Source organism: Apaloderma vittatum, unplaced genomic scaffold (genome assembly GCF_000703405.1).
Source record: "Apaloderma vittatum isolate BGI_N311 unplaced genomic scaffold, ASM70340v1 scaffold1464, whole genome shotgun sequence".
Classification (NCBI taxonomy): Eukaryota; Metazoa; Chordata; class Aves; order Trogoniformes; family Trogonidae; genus Apaloderma; species Apaloderma vittatum.
In genome coordinates, this window is record NW_009711880.1 from 62180 (window position 1) to 71520 (window position 9341).

At 43.9% G+C, this 9341-nt stretch overlaps 1 protein-coding gene across 1 annotated transcript in view; it reads left to right on the forward strand.

Annotated features, from left to right (window-relative positions):
* Positions 1-9223, forward strand: part of ARMC2 (armadillo repeat containing 2) — a gene marked incomplete at its 3' end in the record, with an annotated part of 66874 nt that extends 57651 nt beyond the window's left edge. The window contains exons 16-19 of the mRNA XM_009867761.1: positions 350-482; positions 2633-2790; positions 6520-6701; positions 9112-9223. Coding sequence (XP_009866063.1) covers positions 350-482; positions 2633-2790; positions 6520-6701; positions 9112-9223 — 585 coding nt within the window. The remainder of the gene's footprint in view (positions 1-349; positions 483-2632; positions 2791-6519; positions 6702-9111) is intronic.
* Positions 9224-9341: the final 118 nt, after the last annotated feature.

Sequence of the window (9341 nt, forward strand, 5' to 3'; positions counted from 1 at the left end):
GTTTTTGTGGAACCTCCTATGCTCCAGCTTGTACCCATTGCCCCTTGTCATGTCATTGGACGTCACTGAAAAGAGCCTGGCTCCGTCCTCCTGACACTCACCCTTGACATACTTATAAGCATTAATGATGTCACCCCTCAGCCTCCTCTTCTCCAAACTGAAGAGACCCAGCTCCTTCAGCCTTTCCTCATAAGGGAGATGTTCACAGTAATACACTACAAGTTTACATTTTTGGGTAGTGTATCCTGCATTTGACTGCTTTATAAGTATACATGTTTAATTATGTTGTAATGCCAGTTGTACATAGATCCATCTTTGTAATAATATTGTTTCCTTCTTTACAATCCAGTATACAAGTTCATGATTACCTTGCTTGATGCCAAGAACCCAGACATCTGTTTTTCTGCCTGTGGAGTCCTGCTCAATCTCACAATAGATAAGAACAAACGAGCTCTTCTGATGGAAGAAGGAGGGATTGGGAAGTGAGTTCCTGATTACACTTACAAAAAGGCAATTTTGAGTATTTTGGCCAAAGAGTTTCAGTCAGATTCATTTTTACTGAGGCCAATGACTTGTAATAAGGGTACATAATAGATATTCAGCATCTAATGTTCTTCAAGAGAGAGTCTTTCATATTCTTTCATATGTTTTTTGCAAAAGCATTAGAGTGTTTTAACCTACCTCGGAGCCAAAACCTATAGAATAATCCCCCAAGGTCCCGATATATATAGCACAGGAGAGCATCATGCAACAAAGCAACTAAGGGTTTTGCAGAGCTGCTTGATTTAACTGGATCCTGCATGGGCTACAGTTAACAGCCACCAGTAATGTGTGTATCTGTTGCAAGTATGAAGATTACTTCAGGAACTAAGACGTCCCACGTGTTCTCTGGTGATTTTTGTAACTATTGTGTACTGTAGGGAGAACTATCTGATGTAGCTCTGTGAGACTTCAAGTCTAAGGCACTCGCCTTGTAAGTGGTGTTACTAGATCTTGAACAACTGTCATGGATGCAACACTTGTGGCTTTGATGTTCAGATAATAGCAGCTCTGTCTTAATTGGAGCAACATGAAAGATCGTGTTCCTGTGCTTGTAAAGTAGTTGATACAACCCGCATTTATGAAACAATGTGCCTAACTTTGGAATGCTTTCCTGTTCATACGTCGTGTAATTACTTTTTTATACAGGGTAAGCAATGCATGGTTTGCTCATCCTTCCTTCCCATGTTCTAGTTAGCTTACAAAATAGAAAACTGAAAAAGAAGAATAAAATTAAGATGCAGGCAAACTGAATAATAAATATGAGGCTCTTCTATTCTGTAGTGTATTCTATAGAATATAGAATCATATAGAACATAGAATTTTCTACACTCTGAAAATCTGTGAAGAAGGAAGGAAGAACAGTAACAGTATGGAATAAATCTAGAGCGTTTGGAAGTGATTTTTAAGGAGGTCATCCTGTCTGTGCCAGACCAGCTCTGTGAATTTTTGGAAATGAGGTTATTGTACCAATATGTAGTAGCCCTAATAAAACATGGAATTAGCCTCAACAGAGAGATAAACTTCAAAAAATTGGGGCAAGGTCTTTTGGCTTTTCATTAGATGCCTCCCAGTCTTTCACAATGACTGCCTTCAGAGAGAAGAGAAAAAGCTTTTCAATTACTGCTATTTTCAGCTGTACCTGGGTATGATATCCCATGTTCTCTTTACTAATCAGCAGATTAGAAATCTCACAGTGAAGCAGACAACTGAGGGAAGGAGGGGGTCATAGGGTTGAGGAGGAGAACAGCAGTGAAGGATTACTGTTAGAGAGGTCACTAGGCACAGCAGGTGAAAAATAACGTTTACTTCTGATGCCCCAGAACTGGTGAGCGCTGCTGTTTAGTAACAGGAACTCTGGAGAGCTTCTGTACATGAGCTGGTGCAGGCAGCAAAGTTACACCTTAATTTCAGAGCCCTGCTTACATTCTGCATTTGGTATCTGCGAGAAGGCGAGATTAAGAGAAAGGTTAAGAACCTAATGGACCTAATAAAACTGGCATTTCTGAGAGGAGTCCATTGGGAGTGCAGGCTGAGGAAATACAAGAAGGGGCAAGATCTGCAAACTAGTCAGACTTCACTGAATATAAAATGTAATTCTGTGAGTCATGGAAGCAGTGAATTTCTTTGGGTTTGTCTTCTGGTCAGATTCTCTGAAGTGCAGTAAGCTGGATATTCTGACTGAAGCTCTTTCTGCGTTCATACCATCTTTTCCAGATGAATTCTCAGTGCCTGATAGGGCTTGGCTTGTGTTGCAGTCTGTGCTCTCGCAGTAGCCATGGATTTGGGACAGTCGCAGATCGTCATGAAATTTGATGATATTTTAGTGTCTATGAGTTGGTTATGCCTGTGATGTATGCGACTGAAATTGGTCAGCTGCGTTATAAAGTTAGGGGGGATGGATGGATGCAGGCAGACATACGCACATATATGTTGACAAAAGGAAAAAAATCAGGGAAAAAGACTAAATGAAAAGGGAGAAGTTTCTGAGGAAGGAAGTAGCATCTTAAGTTTGTTAAAGTAGAATTTTTCTGCAAACTTCCATGGAGTCTGTGTACACTTCACGACCACTGGTTTTGTTTGATACCTACAGGTTAGTTGACTGTTTACAAGACTTTGGGCCAGCAGACTGGCAGCTGGCTTGTTTGATATGCAAAACCCTGTGGAACTACAGTGAAAACATCACAAATGCGGCCACCTGCTTTGGAGAAGACACCGACAAGTTGCTGGTGCTGCTCCCATCACTCTTGGGTGAGATTCGTAATCTTGGTCTCTTTTCCTTGATAAAAGAACTAATTGCTGTGTAATAGTCCTGTAGTCACTCTATGTAGTCTTCCTCCTTTATTTTATAAGCACTCCTTTTGTTGTGATTCTGTTTTGGGTAGGTCATTTGCAATTATCTTTTTAAAAAAACCTTTAAAATGTAAATGAAATTAAAACAAACCTTAACTAATTTTGATTGGGTTTTAATTGAAGCTTACTTGCGTGCTAGTCAGACTGAGGCAGAAAGTGGCATCCCTGTGGTCTCTCTTGATTTTTAGACAACCAGAAAAGTAGGGGGACTTGTGAAGGTTTTTTTCTGGTTAAAACAGAATTAGTTATTCGTTGTGGTAATCATTCCTTGCGTTACATTCCTCACTGTGATGGAATATATCTTAATGTGAGTAGTAATTCCACCTATTCGTTTGAAAATACTCACTGTTTTGAGATCATTAGTACACTTTTTAACATTCTGCAACAGAACCGCAAACTTTACAGCCACACTCGTGCTTTAATTTTGTGGCATGCAGCAAGGAATGTATATCATTGTTTTAGATAATTCTTATTTGTTTTTTCCTCTGCATTTAACACTGCTTATTCCAGCAATTGATTGCAGAGTCCAGGCTGGGTAGTAGTTGGAACTCTCATTAACTAGTACAGCTTTTGTGAAGTGGAAGTTCACGTACAATTACAGGTGCAGTTACAACACAATTGTAATGCAACTGTAATGACAATTAATTAGAAATAGGTCAGAAGTAAGTCAGAAGGCGAGTCTTCCTTCACGCTGTGGCCAGAAGAGTAGCTGTAGAAAAAGTGCATCTTTTTCATTGGACAAGGTTTCTCTGTCTGCTGAGAGCCAACAAATTCTAGCAACAGCAGCTGGCTCATATTGTCCTGCATCTTCCTCCTCCTGTTGTAACCAGTAACAGCCCTGAACCGTCCCTGCTCTGATTGTATCGGTCAGGAAGCAGGAGGTGACTGCTGACAGTCTGTGGACTGAGCTTAAGCATCAGCACGAACCTCAGGAAGGGGAAGAAGTGGAGTGTGGTGCAGCAGACACCTTGCTTCACCTGCTGCGCTTGGCCTCCTCCCCTTTATTTTTCTTTCCCCTGCCTGGCACAAGATGGCAAAAGATATGAGGGAGCCAAGAGGGATTGGAAATAGCCTGAGAAGACCTTGTGCCCAAGAAAGGCTGGACAAAAGGCGCCAGTTATTTTTCTTTGGCCCTGGCGGATCCCAGCAGCCTGAAATGCCAACAGCACTGCTCTCCAATGGCACTGTCATTTGCCTTCTTTCAGCTGCTCTTGAGTTTCTTGTCACTTTACTGGCTCAGAGCTTCTGGAGGCTGGTGTTTCCAGGCCCCTGCCAGTAGCGCTGCCTTGCCCCAGTCCCTCAGGAGCAGCAGTGGAGCTGAGCTTCTGTCTTGAGAAGTTTGTTGGTTTGGTCGTTCAGTAAAATCTCCTTTCTCGCTCTCTTTTTCCAGATTTTTCTTCTGCTTACCTTTACCTCCACTATCAGTTTGAGGAGGTTATTTTGGAATCTCAGTACATGACATGAAACTGGCTTCCAGGGCTATGGGGCCCTGTGTTTGCCAGAGTCACAGGGAAGGGTAGCTCTTGGAGACTGGAGTCTGTGCTCTAGTTTTCAGCTTCCCCCACAGTGTGCAGACCCAGTGTGCTTGTCTGGCTCCTGGGCTTGCAGCCAGTTCATCTGCTGTTTGGCCAGTACCCAGTTGTGCTAGTTTTGAGGAGGGTCATGGGAAAATTAAATTATCTGAGGATGCACAGCTTGCATGTGGGACACTGATCCTCACAGATCCCCAGTGTTACTCACGTTCTGCTTTGGGAAATTTACTGTTTTGGTTCAACACTTCAGCTTTTGAACTGCTTTTGACCCTTGTTCTTGTAGGCTGGAATTCCCAACCTCAGTGAATCCATAAACATTCAGTCAACTTCTGGGGAACACAGCTGTCTAATAAAAGGGAGAAATGTCTCTTGCTCTGTGTTAGAAGATAGTTAATATGGGTAGAAGAATCACTTCAGGAGTGGGCAAACAACTCGTAACACCTTATCTTCCTCTTCACTGTCTCTCCCTTCTCTGCTGCTGAGATTTATTTTAGATATGCTGAGCTACTGTGCCACTGATATGACAAGAGCTAATGGTCACAAATTGCAATAAATAAAATTCCAATTAAATATTAGGAAATGAAATTTCTACTGTGGCAGGACTCAAGCACTGGAACAGGCTGCCTAGCAAGGCTGTGGAGTCTCTGCCCTCAGAGATGTTCAGTACTCAGCAGTACAGGGACGAGAGCAACCTTATCTGTGGTGACTCTTCTCCAGAGTGCCTGTACAACCTAAATTATCCTGTGATAACATCAAATACAGTTTCTGGTGTCTGAGGCTGGATTTTTATCTCTGATTGCAGGGTTTCTTCCTGCACAGATATGACATGTCTTCCTTCTTGAAAGAATGGTTGTGTTTTTTCTCTTTATTACACAAAGCCTCTGAATGGCTTCTCTTTAGGCCCAGACCCTTTTGGAACCCACCTCACAATCAGCATCTCTTTAATTCTGGTCACTTCAACACAGTGCAGTGGTGTAAAAGCCTAAGTATTGTTTGCAGTAACCAGTAACTTCCGATGGAACGGAGCCCATCTCCGTGCAAAAGTAATGTCGTCTCCTCCTTGCAGCTCAGGCCACGTGCTCTGTGCAGCCACCTCGGCGTTCTTTTAAATGGGCGTAGTTGCTGTTTGAGCATCTCTTTTCTACACAAAGTTTAACTCAAAATGTAGGTAACTGAAGTTGCCACGTTTGTCTTCAGGTCCTGGTTGTTTTTTTGCCTGCTGTGGATGTGAGCTCCCTCACAGAGTTACTTGTTTAACTGAATGAGAACCTGTTGCTCTTTCGTAGTCACACAGGACAAAGCTCAGCCACACTGCTCACTGGGTGCAGGATCCTCTCTGCATTTTAGGCCCATTTTTGGCCTAAAGGCTGTCAAATATCCTTCTCTTAAACTGTGTGAAACCACTTGTACGGCATTATCAGTTGCATTTGTAGATTCCTGATTCGGGAGCCTGCTTCTGGTTGCAGACTGATTGCTTTTCTCTGTAAGGGTTCATTTCTTTGCCATGTCCAATGCCAGGCAAAATGTAGGGGAAATAACTTGTGATGACTTCCTTTCATTCCTAACGTTGTCTCTATTAAGAATATCCTATTGTTTGGCTTAGGAAGTTTGTGAGGGAGGGAGGCAATCAGGAATAAAGTAACTAGTGTGATTCAAGTTCTTGATAGTATAGTATGATAGTATAGTTCGAACCACATTAGCAGAGTAATATGTGACAGGAAAAACATAATTGTAGGTAGATGAAGATGAATTGATGACTTCGAATAGCAAAATTGCCGTGGGTAAAGTTAAAATCCATCTATTTTCCAGGCCAACAGTCACAGTAAATGCCTGATCATGCAGACACAGTTTAGCTGTACCTGTGAGATGTGAAAATAAAACTTGGAATACCTTTCTTGCTGGTTTACTGACCTTAGCACCTTTTATTTTCAATTAAATCTAAGTCCTCCAGACAGTGATACTTATTTTTTCTTAAACATAGAATTGGTTTTAAGTCATCAGCATACAAACATTGTATGTAGGTACTGTGGTTCTGAAGTACATAGTTGGGTATATTTTTATTCAGAACTGATCACCATATTTTCCTTGGTTACAGATGAAGAGCTGGTGTTGGATTACAGCCTTGGCAGAAATTTAAGGAACTACGACAAACTATATTGGCAAACAGAGTTCAAACCTGTGGCAGAAAAACTTCTTCATAGAATTCAAAGCCATCGCTCCCTTCGTCCAGCTGGGACTGTTACTCCATTTTGCACAGATTATAGTTCTAATATACCTGTACACTGCTACTGATAAACACACTGGGAGAACATGGCAATTTCTTTTAAAAAAAAAATCAGTAAAACCTGGCATTTATATACTGGATACTGTCTTTTGAGATGCTTGTGTGAAATTTTTGTGTGTGTAATTACTTTTTCAATATATTTGAGCTGGTAAAGCAGCTGTTAAATGTGCTTTGTTTATTAGTTGGAGTTTCTTGGATGGGGAAATAAAGCAAAACTATATGCTGGTCTTCTAATTTTTAAAACCTCGATTACTACTGAGTGCCTGGGCCTCTGTAGTATCAAAAATGCTGTGTGTTATAAAAGAATGTTACATGACAGGAGAAACATCTTACTTAGACACTTCAATACACTTTTACTGTATATGAAATTCTGCAACAGAGTAACCCAAATGCTGTGTTCTATGATAAGCTTTGTTTTTCAGATTGGGTGCTGTCAGGGGCAAAACTGCTCCCTTTTATTTTGGAGATCCCCCTTGCTTTACTTGACACCGTGTGCGAACTCCTCCCAGCTACTGCCTTGGCACTTGCAGGACACAGGTCCTGGAAAGAGGCTTTTCTGAATTGCGACTTCACAGCTAAAGGCAAAACAACCATTTCCCTGATATAAGAAGAGATTTTAGCTATTCTGGTGTGTTCTTTCAGAGCTTCTTGGACCACCTTGGCCAGCCGTCTGCCCTGGGCTCATGTCTCCATCCACAGGATAAAAAAAGGCTCCGCATCCTTCACCTTCCTTCTGACTGCTGCTAGCTTGTCTGTTGCCCCGGTTTCATCCTTTCAGTGGGCACCAGTCCCTGCTTGTAGTCCCCTGATCAGCTCTGCGGGTGCGTCGCTGGCCTTGAGCATTAACAGCCCAACTGGCTACAGAAGGCTGTACCGCCCTGACCCATTTCTCGCTTTCCTGACCTCACTCAGATCACTAAGACTGCGCTGCTGTGCGGAGGCTCCTGGGCTGATGCTGAGAGTCAGCAGCCTCGTGCTGTGCTGTGCGCACCCCAGGAGCACGTCTCCAGCCTGCTGGTCCCTGCAGAGACGCTGGAGGAATTTGTCTTTCTGAGGCAGCAACTCTGAGCTCGCTCAGTGACACCGCTGCACATCCAGCCCTGCCCAGGCTTCTGCTTCCAGGTGAGGAGGTGCCGTGGCGGGCCTGGGAAGGAGAGCAGAGAAGGGCATGGAAACATTCTTCTTCTTAGCTTAGGTCCCTGCTTCTACATCCTTGGAGACTTCTTTTACTGTTGATGGAGCAGAGGAGGGGAGATTTCATGGTTCAGATTTTGGGAATGGTGAGGAGGATAACGAAATTTGCAATGTTCCTGTTGTCCCAGCAGCTCGGGTATTTCTTGTGACTAGTGAGGCTCAGCCCTGCAGTGAAATCCCCTAGGGAGCACGTGCGGCAGCCTCTGTCGCTGCGATCCAGGGGAAAGAACTGCTCAGTGGTTCGGTACGGTTTGGCTCTAGCAACAGCTCTGCTGAACTAAAAAAGATCTCAATTACAATTCTTTCCTTTACTATTTTACTTTTAGCTGAAATTGAGGAGGAAGGTAAATGGCTTCAATGCCCCATTTGTTTCTTGGAAAAAAGAATGGATTTGCGATGGGTAAATACTCCCTTGTGGGGGGGTGGAGCTAGAGGTGTTTATTCTTGGAGTTCGCATCAAGGCACGGGGCAGGCGAACACAAGGCTGTCTAATGCCGGGTGGGGCTGCAGTGGAAGAGGCCTTGTGGCCAAGTCCCGTCAGTGGGTCGACTCCGAATTGACAAGCACCGTAACTGGTGGAGATGTAGGCAATTAGGATTTGTTCAAAGAAAATGAGCGTTATGTCAGTCATTACCGATCAAACAGGGGCCTGGAGCACCTGTAGCACTGAGCAGATCTGGATATCCCAGAGAGAGCAAAGCTGGGGCAGTTGCGCAGGAGCTCTGGCCTCACCTTGAATGTGGCCAGCAACAGCTTCAGGAAGAGGCATGTTCAGATGTGCTGGATAGAGCAGAACGGGCAGCAGAGGCTGTGGAGCACCAACTGTAAAAACCCAGCAGTGACTTTCCGTGGAGCATGGCTTTCTCTGAAGGAAACAACCTGTGGTTAACAAAGAACAAGCACCTTCTACCAGCTGGATGTTCTGGCTCTCATGTGGTTTCAGGTGACCATTCCTGTTCAGCGACCAAGCACTTCGCCTCTGTCACACTGCTCTTTTTTTTTAATCTGGGGCAGGGAGTGTGTGCACACACGTGCGTGAGATTTTGAACTGAACCTACAAAGATGACAGAAAGGCAGGGGCTGCTGGGGCTCTTAATTGCTGCTCGCAGGGCAGATGGCTCAGCCATGTTCCCCTGAGCACAGACTCAAAATCCTGTGTGGGTTTTTTGTTGTTTCGTTTTCTTGTTTCTTTTTCTGTTGTTTTAATAGTGTCCTACTTGGGCGCACTTGGTTCCCATCACTCGTGCTGGTGCACACCATCTCCTTTCATGCATTGTCTGGCCTTTTGGACAGGGTCCCCCAACCGGCGTGTTCTTCTGGGGTGAGTTGCCAGCACCACCAGCACCCACAACAGCTGAGGCACCGCGACTGCTGCTCACATGAGCTGCTGCACATGGTTGGACTAGATGATCACAGAATCACAGAATGTTCAGGGTTGG